This window comes from Anomaloglossus baeobatrachus, chromosome 2 (assembly GCF_048569485.1).
Source record: "Anomaloglossus baeobatrachus isolate aAnoBae1 chromosome 2, aAnoBae1.hap1, whole genome shotgun sequence".
In the NCBI taxonomy this organism is placed as follows: domain Eukaryota; kingdom Metazoa; phylum Chordata; class Amphibia; order Anura; family Aromobatidae; genus Anomaloglossus; species Anomaloglossus baeobatrachus.
The window spans coordinates 628,124,354-628,139,342 of record NC_134354.1 but is presented as its reverse complement, the minus strand read 5'-3'; the positions used below and the strand labels follow the sequence as shown (position 1 = coordinate 628,139,342).

At 43.0% G+C, this 14,989-nt stretch overlaps 1 protein-coding gene across 1 annotated transcript in view; it reads right to left on the bottom strand.

Moving 5' to 3' along the window:
* Positions 1-14,989, bottom strand: part of GTF2F2 (general transcription factor IIF subunit 2) — a 358,278-nt gene that overhangs the window by 115,381 nt on the left and 227,908 nt on the right. Inside the window, exon 7 of the mRNA XM_075334385.1 lies at positions 12,597-12,696. Coding sequence (XP_075190500.1) covers positions 12,597-12,696 — 100 coding nt within the window. The remainder of the gene's footprint in view (positions 1-12,596; positions 12,697-14,989) is intronic.

Genomic DNA, 14,989 nt, shown 5'->3' with positions numbered 1-14,989 from the left:
GAATGCATGTAGCTATTCTACGCAGTGTACATACCACAAACAATTACTTTTTAAAACCTCAATATTGGTAACCTGGCTAACAATAAATTGCAAACTTATTCAGTTGCAAGAAATTGAAAAATTACATTGGGTGAAGGAGAGTCTTAATATTGGACCCATATGTTTCCCAAAAGCCTTTTTAGATAAGCTTTCATGCCAGAAATTATGCACATGTATCCCATACATATGAGATAGCGGTCAGCTGAATGATCATTTGACCTGCTCAACTTTATTTCCAGGAGCGCTAGAGTACAAAAGAACTGACATACCTAAATCGAACATGCCAGATGCATAACTCCACCAAAAATCATCTGCTGGGGACCCCCATTCATAGGTTGTCGTCAGAAGCTGTCAGTATTTGAGGGTTCGGCCAACGTTACTCCAAGGTGTATGGGTGACCTTTAATTTTGTAGCAGAGATTAGCAAACTACATAGTCAAAAATATGCAGACATACCAATGAGCCACAAATGGGAAATTACATCCTCTTTTCCAATTATAAAAGACAGGACAGTCCTGCTCAGTCATAACTTTGAAATAATTCAATTACATTTTCTTCCCTCTCTCACTGTTAGACCTAACCACTCCCGTCCCTTATCGGTTTTCGAGGAAATATGTGTCGTCTCTTCGGGACCCCTCATGCTCTCTCTCAGTTATCATTAGAACTAGACCTGGAGCATTAGCCCCCTTTTTTGCAAGGCCTAGGAAAACTAACTACGGTACCTAAATCCTTCACACAGGAAAAATGGAAAAAAGGTTTCTTTTCGTCCCATAAATCGATCACTGCAACCAAAGCGCAGAAAACTAGCTTTAAAATAATTTCTAAGTGGTATTGTGTTTCATCGGCCTTGCATTAAAGGTATCTTGCCGACTCCATCCTATGTGGCGATGTGGCCTGGTCGAGGAAACAATGACTCATAATTGGTGCTCATGCTTGATTCTGGGAGCCTTCAAGGAAGGGGTTATTAAGATTATTAAAAAGGTTGGAATAACAGACGTGACCAACCCATTCTTGTCAGAAGTCCTTCTGTTATATATGTTCCCCTTGTCTAAATAAGCTTATAAAAAAGATCTCTTCTGCGTCACCTTCTCCAAGCCACTAAAACAATCATTCCACGTCACTGGAGATCAACTGACCCCCCCTTCTCTCGAAGAATAATTTGCCGAAATCTCCACTTCTCATCGCATGGAATCTCTTATAGCCCCAACCCAACAGGAAAGGATTTCTGTGGCTAACAAGTGGTTTTACTGGGAGTCCTTTCTAGCGTCTCCTTTCTATAAGAGTGTTATGGCGATAAGACCAGATCTGACCCTTCATATTTTTAGGTCTCCAGGCATTTCTTTTCCCAATCCTCATTTTGTTTCTAATTCTGATGGACCCCCATGCTCAAAGCTCAGTGCTCTGCTCAGTTTCTTTTCAGCCTTTTTTTACCTACCTGTCTTTTTCCCTTTCCTTCCTCATTCTCTTCTTTCTTCTCTTCACTCCTTGGTTTATATGGTTTATATGTTACAATTGAAATGTAAAATTTCCAAAGTACCTTACATGCTCTATGTTTTTCTCTTGGAAAACTTATTCAATAAAACTTTGAATGAAAAAAAGTATGCCAACACCAAGATACAGGCTTATAGAAAACCATGTCTGTGTATGAAATAGTAACTTCACTTCCATTTTTCATAAATTGTACAAGTAAAAAGGTAATGAACTTTGGGATCTAGATTATAGAAATAGGATGCTTTCCCCACTTACTAGTAAACTTTGTCTCCCTGCACTGATCATTCACTCTCAAAAACGTATTAAAGCTGTCTACAAATCTATCTTTAGTGAGATATTACATTATACTTGATGATCTAAAACTCTATGGAGAGGAAAACAAAAAGGAAAAAGCACAATTGCAAGTTCTATTGAGGAGTGGAAAAAAAACTGCTAAAAATGCAAAATACAAGTCATATAATTGCCATGTATACACAACGGTAATAATAATAATAATAATATTTTTTATTTCTACAGCACCAACATATTCCGCAGCACTTTGTAATTCAGATTTATTCTGCAACGTCAAATGAAAGTTGAGTTATAATTTAAAGGAGAAAAGTATTGTGAATAATTTCAATCCATTAGAGCTAAGGGATTTTAAAGGGGTTGTCCAGGTTTGTGGTAAAACTCTGCAGTCACTCTATGTAACTGCAGATTTCTGAATCTGTACAGCGCGTGCACTGTACACTGTCAGGATTCTCCAGGGACAGCAGCTTTCACGTGCCAACTACATGTGGTCAACCTCACTCAACAACAAGTAAACTGAGTGAGGCCAAGCACATCTCGTTGGAATTGGGACAGAAGTATACAAACCCTTAAGTCCTAAAGCGCAGGCCTTGATCACCAACCTCAGTGCTGACAATTTAGCAAATTATGTCAAAGAAAAATGATCATATGAGACAGGAAATTGTCTGCCAATCCCCCAATCTCATGGTTTCTCTTCCCTCCTGCACTTTACCAAGGTTACTTTCTGTCTTTGCACCAATCACAGACGTTACCAGTCTCCTCGCATATTTTCGTCCTACTACAGATAACAACCACCCTAGTCTCACTCACCTTTTCCAATCCCTCTCCACGGCTGTCACTGCCCACCTAATTAAAATATTTAACCTCTCTCTTTCTCCTGATATTATTCTCTCCTGCTTTAAATTCACCATCAAACACATTACTAACCAAAAAAAAAATAAAAATATATCACTCAACCAGAACTGCACTGCCAACTACAGTTAGGCTATGTGCGCACAGTGCGTTTTTCGCGGCGTTTTTGCGCGTTTTTCGGGTGCGTTTTTGGCCTCAAAACTGCAGGACTTTGCTTCCCCAGCAAAGTCTATGAGTTTTCATTTTTGCTGTCCGCACACATCTGGTTTTTTTCAGCTGCGTTTTTGTGGTGCCACAAAAACGCAGCATGTCAATTATTCCCGCGTTTTTCACTGCGCTTTTCATCCATTGAGTGCAATGGGATGTTGAAAGACGCAATGAGAAACGCAAATTGCAAATATAGCTGCGTTTTGGTGCGTTTCTAAGACCAAAAACGCAGCTATAAACGCAGGAGGTGGGTAGTAAAGTGACATGTACAGAAAGAGGATTCCTTCTGTCAGTAAACACAGAAGCGTGAATCCTCCCGGTACCGTCACCGCCGCGTCCACCTCCAGTCCTGTGCATGTCTGCTGCCGTGCGGCGCCATGTCTGGGCGGGAGATGGAAGCGGCAATCAAAAGTGAACAGTAGAAAAAAAAAAAAAAAAAAGTTATACTCACCTGTCTGCAGGGTCCCGGTGCCATGTCCGCTCCCAGATTCTGTCATGGTATCGCCGCTCCGGCAGTGTGCAGTCTCCCCGGGTACGTATGCCTGCAGGATGCAGAACCTGGCGATGGATCACCTGATGCAGTCACCTGACGCATCAGGTGATCGTAAGAATCGCGGTGACGCGGGCGCCCGGCCGGCTATCAGCTGATCTTGCCGTCAGGAGACTTCATCCCTGATTACCGGGCAGCTGCTGCAGCGATCGGACAGGATCAGACTCCCGCCCCATCGCTGCAGGAGCTGCCGGTAATCAGCACATAAGTGAGTATTTTTTATTTTTTTTTTTTTTTGCACCGATGCTTCAGCTGATTGTATAAACGGCTTTCATACAATCAGCTGATGTGTGATGTGCTTCAGCCCCTAGAACCTGACACATCATCTGATCGCTTTGCCTTCCAGCAAACCGATCAGATGATATTGGATCCGGATTGGACGGCGTGGGACCCTGACCCAGGATTACTGCAGAGGGGGGTGCTTTAATTCAATAAAGATGGAGTCACTAATTGTGTTGTGTTTTATTTCTAATAAAAATATTTTTCTGTGTGTTGTGTTTTTTTTTTTATCTTTACTAGAAATTCATGGTGGCCATGTCTAATATTGGCGTGACACCATGAATTTCGGGCTTAGGGCCAGCTATACAGCTAGCCCTAACCCCATTATTACCCAGCGAGCCACCCGGCATCAGGGCAGCTGGAAGAGTTGGATACAGCGCCAGAAGATGGCGCTTCTATGAAAGCGCCATTTTCTGGGGTGGCTGCGGGACTGCAATTGACAGCGAGGGTGCCCAGAAAGCATGGGCACCCTGCACTGTGGATTCCAATCCCCAGCTGCCTAGTTGTACCCGGCTGGACACAAAAATTAGGCGAAGCTCACGTCATTTTTTTTTTAATTATTTCATGAAATTCATGAAATAATTAAAAAAAAGGGGCTTCTCTATATTTTTGGTTCCCAGCCAGGTACAAATAGGCAGCTGGGGGTTGGGGGCAGCCCGTACCTGCCTGCTGTACCCGGCTAGCATACCAAAATATGGCGAAGCCCACGTCATTTTTTTTTTTTGGGGGGGGCAAAGAAATCCTGCATACAGTCCTGGAAGGAGGATGCTGAGCCTTGTAGTTCGACAGCTGCTGTCTGCTCTCCTGCATACACTATTGGATGGAGGATGCTAAGCCTTGTAGGTCTGCTCCCCCTGACTCTCCCTCCAGCATACAGTCCTGGATGGAGCATGCTGAGCCTTGTAGTTCTGCAGCTGCTGTCTGCTCTCCTGCATGCACTATTGGATGGAGTATGCTGAGACTTGTAGTTCTGCAGCTGTCTGCTCTCCTGCATACATTAGTGGAGAATGAAGAACATATTGAAGAAGGAAATGACATCAGACCTTTTTTTTTGTTCACTGATAAAAAAACGCATAAAGACGCAGTGAGCAAAAACGCAGCAAAACGCAGCAAAAAACGCACCAAATCGCAGCGAAACGCGCGCGTTTTTTGCTGCGTTTTTTTGCCGCGGGTGCGTTTTTGGCCGCAAAAAAACGCACAAAAACGCAGCGTCAAAAAAACGCAGTGTGTGAACCTAGCCTTATGTCTCTAATCTCTCCTTTATCTCTAAACTCCTGGAACACTTGTTCCACTCTTGTCTAACCAAAATAACCATTATTGACCCTTTACAATCTGGTTTCCACTCTTAAGTCTCTAATCTACTAAAAGCTAAATCTAATTGTCACTACTCTCTGCTTCTCCTGGATCTCTCTGTGGCATTTACCACTGTAGACCACAAACTCCTCCTCACTATGCTCCACTATCGGTCTGAAGGACACCATTCTCTCTTGGTTTTCCTCCTTCTCTGACTGCTTCTTCAGTGTATCATTGCCCGCTCTTCCTCCCCTCCTCTTCCCCTTAGAGTATGTTCACATATCAGGTTTTTGCTGCGCGGCACAATCCGGCGCTTTGCGGGAAAAATGCATCGTTTTTTTTTTTGCCGCCGGGTGCATTTTTTTTTACTCCTAGACTTTTATTAGCGCCGGATTGTGCCGCATGTACTTGCGTTTGATCAGTTTTTTGCCGGATACGGCAAAAATCGTCACTCCGGCGAACGCACAGGACGCAGAGAGGAACGTTTTTTGCCAGTGGATAAAAACTGCATAGCGCCGGGTGCGGCATTGTGCATAATGAAAGTCTATGTGCGCCGGATACGGTGGCATGCGTCAAACTCCGGAAGCATGTACCGGATCCGGTTTTTACTTCTGAGCATGCCCAGAAGTGTTCTAAATTAATTGCTTGTCAGAAAATCATTCACTCACTTTCAAACTCACTGACTCACCGATGCGGCGCTGCACAGCTGTCACAAAGCTCTGGCGGCTTCTCCTGATTTCAAAATGCCGGCCGCCCATTATTCAATCTCGTTATTCACTGCTTCCCCCACCCACCGGCGCCTATGATTGGTTGCAGTCAGTTGAGTGATAGCTGTATCACTGCAACCAATCACAGCCACCGGTGGGCGGGTCTATATCTTGCAGTAAAATAAATAATTTAAAAAAAAACGGCGTTCGGTTCCCCCCAATTGTGATACCAGCCAAGATAAAGCCACACGGCTGAAGGCTGGTATTCTCAGGATGGAGAGCTCCACGTTAGGGGGAGCCCCCAGCCTAAAAATATCAGCCAGCAGCCGCCTGGAATTGCCGCATCCATTAGATGTGACAGTCCCGGGACTCTACCCGGCTCATCCCGAATTGCCCCGGTGCGGTGGCAATCGGGGTAATAAGGGGTTAATCATGGCAGGCGTCGACACCCCCAATGATTAACCTGTAAGTGAAAGTAAATAAACACATACACCCGAATACTTTATTTGGAATAAAGGACAAAAAAACACCCTCTTTTACCATTTTATTAAAATCCCCAAATACCCCTCCAGGTATGATGTAATCCTCAGAGGTGCCAAGACTTTCAGCTCTGCTACATGAAGCTGACAGGAGCGGCAGTAGAACACCGCCGCTCTCTCTCGCTCCACGCAGCAACTGAAGTGAATCGCGGTGTCAGCGGTGACGTCACTGAGGTAGTGCCGGGGTGTGTGCGGTGATGATGCATGCGGTAGTGCCTGCGTGTACAGTGATGATGCGTGCGGTAGTGCCTGCGTGTGAGATGATGATGCGTGCGGTAGTGCTGGGGTGTGTGCGGTGATGATGCGTGCGGTAGTGCCTGCGTGTGCGTTGATGGTGGGGGCGGTAGTGCCGGTGTTGGTGCGGTGATCATGGGGTCTCTCTCTCAGCATAAAAAAAAAAAAAACGGATCCGTTTTTTTTTTGTTTTTTTTTTTACCGGATTTGTTGCATCATTTTTTACACAATCTGAGACGGATCCCTTGCATCAGGCACAAACTGGATTGTGCCTGATTGGAAAAAACGGCTGTGTACACTTAGCCTTACTGTTGGGGTTCCTCCTCTTATAGTACAGTCAGCTGAGCTGCAGAGGTGTGCCTGATTACAACTAGCACTTCTTCAGTTTAGGCTGCTTTCACACATCCGGTTTGAGCCGTGCGGCTCAATCCGGCTGTGAAACCTATGCAACGGATGCGGTGAAAATACCGCATCCTTTGCATAGGTTTTTTACATGCGGCCCGTCCGGTTTTTGCCACTTGCGGCATGCTACTGAGCATGCGCAGTGGCAAAAAACGCATTCGGCGGCTGGATGCGTTTTTTGCCGCATCGCGCCGCATCCGGCATCCATAGGGATGCATTGAGAAAAGCGCCGCATCGGCCGGATGCAGCGCGATGTATTTTTTTTGCCGCACAAAGAAACCTGCCAGGCAACGTTCCATCTGGCCGCCGCAACGGCTAAATCTGCCGCATGCGGCAAAAACCGGACCGAATGCAAGGCCATGCGGCACAATGCGGCACTAATTAAAGTCTATGCAGGAAAAATGCAACCGGCAGCAAAAAACAACGGTTGCGTTTTTCCTGCAACGTGCCGGATTGTGCCGCATAGCAAAAACCGGAGGTGTGAAAGCAGCCTTATATCTCAGGCAGTTAGTGTGGGGCGAGGGACAGCACAGCACAGTTAACAGCACTGTGAGAAAAGAGCTGTGGCTGCAAAGAAGTTTGTAATAAGACCAAGTTCAACTGTATTATGTTAGTTATATAAACAACCAACTCTACAGCAAAGCTGAAATCATTATGAGAGGACCATTGCAGCTGTAAATGTATTTGTAATGAGGCAAAGATCAGTTAGGCGGAGGTTGATTATAACCATCAATCATTACATCTCACACCGGTAAAATCTTTTTAATTTAAAATAAGCTCTGGAGACAGATCCTCAGGGAGATCTGTGTTCGGCTCCTAGAACTTAATTTATTAGATATTGAGAAAAATAGGACCTCAGATCGCAGATATCAAGGTATCATTTTAGGAGACTTGATCTTATTGACAGATGCCTTTAAAGGGAACCTGTCAGGTGCAATATGCACCCAGAACCACGAGCAGTTCTGGGTGCATATTGCTAATCCCTGCCTAACCGTCCCTGTATACGCTAGCATAGATAAGAGGATCTTTAGAAAAAGTATTTCTTCTTTTATCTTATGCTAATTCGCACAGGGACTAGTCCCAAGGGCGTTATATCCCCCGACTAGTCTGCCCTGTTAGCATGCCCACAGGGGTGTACTAACATGCTATTCAATGCAACATCACCGGCAGTGCCGTGCGTACCTGTGTTTGCTGTGACCGCGCTTCTGAATACCGAGTCAACTACACATGACTGGAAGTGCCGGGCATTCAGAAGCACGAACACATGTACGCTATCATTAGTTAATTATCACTGCTGTTACTAGCTATCATGCAAGCCTGTCTCTGACCACACACCCCTCCTGTAATAAGCAGCTCACTGGCAACAGAAATTGTATGTAGAGAGCCTGGTGTGGGCGGGGTTACCTCTCAGTTCTGCTTTATTCTACAGCTAAAAACACTGTCATAACTGCTGCACTCCGTAAGCTGAGTGATAGACTGTGATCCCTTAGAGGAAGGGTCCTATCTCCTCCTGTATCTATCTGCTTTGTATTGTTCATGATTTTTGTATTGTCTTTATTATGTATACCCATTTTTACATGTACAGCGGCATGGAATAAATGGCGCCAGTAATAATAAATAATAATACTACTACATCGCTGGAATCAGAGTCTCTGCCCCTACATTATGCTACTCTCAGATATGAGGTAGCAAAAACTTGGTGATGGATTCCCTTTAAAAATATTGTGCCATAATAAATGTTTTATGGAACCTTTGAAAATTCTTTTTATTTTCACAAACCACACGTTCCGTTTTAGAGTAAATATTTGCCAATCCTTATTATTTTAAGGCGAATTTCATATTCATAAGTTTAATAGAATACAACAGAAGCTTTTTACCCGAGTAGTTTTGACAAGAAAGTGAACAACCAACAATAGTCTATTGCTAATAAATCACAGAGGAAGGCTGTAGAGCTCAAAAGCATTTTTTTTTATATTGGCATCTTGTGTTTGCCGAAAAATAATTATACAAATTATAAAGCCCTCGAGCACAGTGGGAACAAGTAAAGCCATTACATGCACTGACGTGCCACTCGTGTAATCTTCAGAGAAGTCATCAGACTAGAGGAATATACTCTGGAGCTTCTGAGGCCACTGTCTGTCTCATTTCATTATGTTCACCCTCTATCAGCCAATTGTAAGCAGAACAGGAGGCAGAATATTTGCAGCCTCTGGGGCAATGCGTGGCTCTCTGAAGTATCATAACCCATTACTGTCAGAGAAGCTCGCTCACATTTTTAGAATGAATACCGCAGATACATATTCAATGTGCTTATTTAAATATATAAAACCGTAAAGTAAGGTTTTGCCAAACCTCTGGATTTCTAGGTTTAATCTGACTGTATTGAAGACAGTCCGCTACAGTTGGGGGTTGCACATCTCAGCTTAGAAGTCTTGTACGAATACAGACTGTTATATTCTTCAGTCTATTACCTTGTGTATACAGCAAAGATGAAATGCCTCCAAGGTTATGTCATTATATAGAAAATAAAAAGACGAGGTTTCTAAATCCAAGTTAAAAGGAACTAATCACCAGGTTTGTTGTATATAAGCTAAAGCCAGGCCGATTCTATACATACCTGTAGTGGTCAGCTCGGATGTTTAGGTTTTGAGATCCAAAAAAGTAAAGTTCATAAAATGAGCAGCTTGTTGAGTGACAGCAGCTGAGGAGCAGATAATATATTCATAGTTATCCTCTCCCTCAGTTAGAATTAGCATAAGTATTACACAAACGATTCACTGTCTCTTGCAGGACCTGTGAGAGGTCATACCCATGTGACCTAGTATCCAGCTTTGTTGGCTGAGGCCCCGCCCCTTATGGTCACATGGGTATGACCTCACACAGGTCCTGCAACAAAGTGAATCGTTAGAATTACCATAAGTGTTATACAAACAGGGGGAGGGGATAACTATGAATATATTATCTGATCCTCAGCGGCTGTCACTCAACAAGCAGCTAATTTTATAAAACTTTACTTTTTTTGGATTTCAAAACCTAAACATCTGAGCTGCCACTACAGGTATGTAGATAATCAGCCTGATAGTGCCAGTATAGCACTGGCTTTAGCTTATATACAAAAAAACCTAGTGATTGGTTCCCTTTAAATGCTACAGTACTATACTGGGGTAGATTTAGCAATGTATTTACCCCAGGTTATAGCATACATAGGTGGAAAAATGAAATTCAGGAGAAATAACATACTTATGAAGCCCACTGCACTTTTTCTGCCATTTCCCTTACCAGTCATTGTTTAAATGAAATATGTGAGCAGGTTAAAACTATGTAATCTGAAGACAGTATTCTGTAAGGGTTAACAGATTTCAGCAAAGAGTCTCTCTTCACACTGTGTACAGTTGTTTACCTGAAATATTCCTTTTAGCTTCAGAAGATTATCATTACCGGACTAGGTCTACTAGTCTGGCACACCCCCTAATGTGATTAGCAGATGTCTATAGAAATGTATATAGTGGGCCTGATGTTGGCGGCGCAACTTTCTGGGCTCTGCTGCATTGCTAAATGTAAAAACTATGAGTGTGACAGAACCGCTGCACCTAGTAAACTAAGTGATACATTGTTGGATTCAGGATCTCTTTGCCGACATCATGCTGCTATCAGTTGAAGAAGCAAAAACTTGCTGACAGATTTTCTTTAAGAGTAACAATCGTTTCCATTTTAGAAATTCACGCAGAAAAAGCCTTCTTTCCCTGCTTTAAATTACTATGCTTTGTAGTGGACCACCTCTTTAAAGGGAACCAATCACCAGTATTTTCGCATATATTACTCACAGCAAGTTGGGCTGCAGTGTGTACATCGCCCAGGCCAAAAACTAGTGCTCTACCAGGATACAGCTAAACCCCCACTAAAGTGGAAGCATCACAGGTGCAGGAGAAGCAAATCACACACACACCTCCATGGAATGGAGGGGGGCGAATACTAGATGATACAACTGCACACTAGTGGCTTGCATAGAGCGCTGTTCACACATGCAGATAACACAGTCACAAACCCGCAGCCTATTAGGTGACACCCTTCTATTAGATCAGGCGGGCTGCCAAGCCGTACTCCACTGTGTATCATGCACGGACAGACACTCTACAATGCAAAGCCCAACAGAAAGGGGCCTGGCTGTATCCTGTACAAACAAAAAAAATATGAAGTGTTTTTGGTATTTATGACCATAAAACGTAAGCCTACACCCTCGTCATGGGACCTCATGCTTGTAGTTCCCTACGCGAAATATAAAAATAGCAACAAAAAGAGGATAATATCCTCCAAAAATTAAGTATTACTCACAGCAAGTTGGGCTGCAGTGTGTACATCGCCAAGGCCAAAAACTAGTGCTCTAACAGGATACAGCTAAACCCCCACTAAAGTAGAAGTACGGCTAAATACACAGTGGGGTACGGCTTGGCAGCCCGCCTGATCTAATAGAATGGGCGTCACCTAATAGGCTGCAGGTTTGTGACTGTTATCTGCATGTGTGAACAGCACTCTATGCAATCCATCAGTGTGCAGTTTTATCATCTAGCATTCACTCCCCTCCATTCCATGGAGGTGTGTGTGTGATTTGCTTCTTCTGCACCTGTGATGCTTCCACTTTAGTCGGGGTTTAGCTGTATCCTGGTAGGGCACTAGTTTTTGGCCTGGGCGATGTACACACTGCAGCCCAAGTTGCTGTGAGTAACACTTAATTTTTAGAGGATATTATCCTCTTTTTGTTGCTATTTTTATATTTTCGCATATAACCTAAATCCAGTGCTATACTGGCACTATGAGACAGATTCTATACATACCTGTAGTGGTCAGCTTGGGTGTTTAGGTTTTGAAATCCAAGAAAGTGAAGTTTGTAAAATTAGCTGCTTGTTGAGTGACAGTTGCAATGGAGCAGATAATATATTCATAGTTATCTCCTCCCGCTGTTAGAATTAGCATAAGTATTATACAAATGACTCACTTTGTCTAGCAGGACCTGTGGTGAGGTCAGACCCATGTGACCTGGTATCCAGCTTTGGTGGCTGAGGCCCCGCCCCTTCTGGTCACATGGGTATGACCTCACCACAGGTCCTGCTAGACAAAGCAAGTCAATTGTATAATACAGGTATGTATAGAATCAGCCTGTTAGTGCCAGTATAGCACTGGATTTAGGTTATATCCCAAAATACTGGTGATTGGTTCCCTTTAAGGAATAGTCACAGCTTCAAGGTTCCAGTTATAATAGAAATCCACGATGCTTGTATGAACACACAACCGGCTGCCATTATTCTCCGCAGCACAAGTTCTGTTTACACAAGACGATGTGTTGCTGAACACGATTTACTTCTTTGCAGCTCAAAAGATTATTTCACCCCCTGTCGGGTGATCCAGTGTCTGTTTATCAGTCTGTTTGATCAGGAAACGTGCGTTCCTAGGAACTCTCATTCACGATTATCTTGCATTGTAAATGCAAATTAAGAAATTGCTGAATTCCATTTATTGAATTGGTAGAAGACAACTCAATGTCTTGTATACACTAATGTACATAGGCTTAATTTATCTATAAACGAACATGAAAAGCCTCCTCAGTCTATATTATAGGGTTTAAACATATGTAACAAATAAAAAAAAAAATCAAGTAAAATAAATAAAATGATCCAATATGTTCAAGGCCTGTTTTTACACACTATGGATGGCTACTTACGTTATTTTGATGGTTGGACACTGGTTTGTAATTTGTTGTAACAGCTTTTTCAATCTGCTGCGATTGTCTCTTTGGCTTAGAAGATTCTTCAATCTGTCGCCTGAAACAAAATGCAGAACGATGAGTTCACACAAACTGCCACCAACATTAGTAACACGCAAGGCCACCTACCAATAATCCAAACCTATTTCGAAGCAAACCATAGCCATTTCACCTCGGTGAAAAGCTGCCATATAAACAACGCTCCTTCCTATATTTTTTTTCAGCTTCTCTGAATTGGTGTTCAATGAATACAATTACACTAATAGTTTGTGAATATGAAGTGCTCAGGAACAAAGCACCTTCACAGAATAAAAATAAAGTTCAAGCCAAGATATTTCTCTAGGGGCTAAACAGCTTTTTGTTCTTATGCTGTACCTTTTACAATTCTTACCCGCAGTAAAGAAAGAGTGATTTAATTGACAGTGAGACTCAGGCTAACAGTTACAAAAAGGAATACAAATAAATAGAAAAATTACATGGCTGTAATATTAATGAGGATAACTTATACAATATACAGTGGAGTGCTGATGTCTGTACAGAGCTGTAGACATTAAAGGGGTACTCCGGGGAGATAAGATTATTATTATTATGCCCTCAAACTAAAAAGATGAGACTCGTAGTGCTGTTCCCTACCCTCATAGTACTTGTAATTCAGTGTAACACTGCTCCCCCTCCCTTCTGGGACGTTACATTGCACATCGGAGAACATGACCTGCTCCATTCTGTTAGTAACTGCCAGCCTGATGATATCTGCTTCCCTGTAGGCTGAGAATAGGGGTTGTAGCGGGATGTAACCAAGCCCACTGTTAATATCTACTTTCCTGCAGTGCGTTATTAGGATGCTAGCAGTTACTAATAAGCAAGCCAAGCACCCCAATGTGTGATGTAACATCCCAGAAGGGAGGGGGAGCACCAAGAAGCAGCTCCAGTGTTACACTGAATTACAGGTAGTGTGAGGATCTGGTAGAGCACTATGGATCTCATCTTTAGAATATATGAGGGCATGGCCATTAGAATATTTTTATTTATTTTTTTTAGCTCCCCAGAGTACCCCTTAAATGGTGCTATACAGGCAAGTAAAATATATTGATAAATACACCAACTGGCTCATCTTTGTTAGGCTACATCCACATGTGGAAGAAAGCACTCAGATCTGTACAGATTTTTTCCATAGTGTGTGATTAGGATATTACACTATACTGTATTGCAGGAATCCCCAATCTGTAGCTCGGGAGCAAGATGTGGCTTATAGGCCCATGATGTGTGGCTTGTGGCTGTTTGCCAGCTTGGTTCACTAGCACCCAGTCTAGCAAATGGCTATGAAGAGCTGGTCTTTAGATAGTGACTCAATGGGTCAGCACCCATTACTCAACCTTTTCAGGCTAGGTGTTAATTAAAAGCTACACCTGGTTTTGGTTCACTTCTCCATTCATAGGAGGCTGGTTTGGCACATAGAGAGGTAGGATATGAGTGATTGGGAACATTCATATTTACAGTAGGCACGGAAAGTATTCAGACCCCTTTATATTTTTCACTCTTTGTTTCATCGCAGCCATTTGGTAAATTCAAAAAAAGTTCATTTTTTTTCTTATTAATGTATGCGCTGCACCCCACCTTAACACCCCCCCAGAAATGTAGAAATTTTTGCAAATTTATTAAACAAGAAAAACTGAAATATCACAGTCATAAGTATTCAGACCCTCTCCAGTTCCGTCAGGTTGGATGGTGAACATTGGTGAACGGCCATTTTCAGGTCTGTCCAGAGATGCTATATTGTGTTTAGATCAGGGCTCTGGCTGGGCCAGTCAAGAATGGTCACAGTTGTTCTGAAGCTACTCCTTTCTTATTTTAGCTGTATGCTTAGTGTCACTGTCTTACGACAAAGGTGAGCCTTCAGCCAAGTCTGAGGTCTAGAGCACGCTGGAAGAGGTTTTCTTCCAGGATATCACTGTACTTGGCTGCATTCATCTTTCCTTCAATTGCAACCAGTCGTCCAGACCCTGCAGCTGAAAAACACCTCCATAGCATGATACTGCCACCACGTTTCACTGTTGGGATTGTATTGGGCAGGTGATGAGCAGTGCTTGATTTTCTCCAAATTGTCCCTCCCGTGAGGAAGGAGACAAACCCTAGCGCCACCTATTGGAAGTAGAAAAAAGTCAAAAGTGGCTTTTTAAACAAGCCTTTTCATAAGACTTAGGATTTAATGCCAGATCAGAATCTCAATTTGTAGACACGGTGTTTCAAGGTGATTGTCCCTCGTAAGTGCAAAGTATGGGTATCTGATCAGGCTTATGAGAAGCTATGTGGGGACCACAGGGAAGACTATTCTCCTTACGGAGACCTGACAA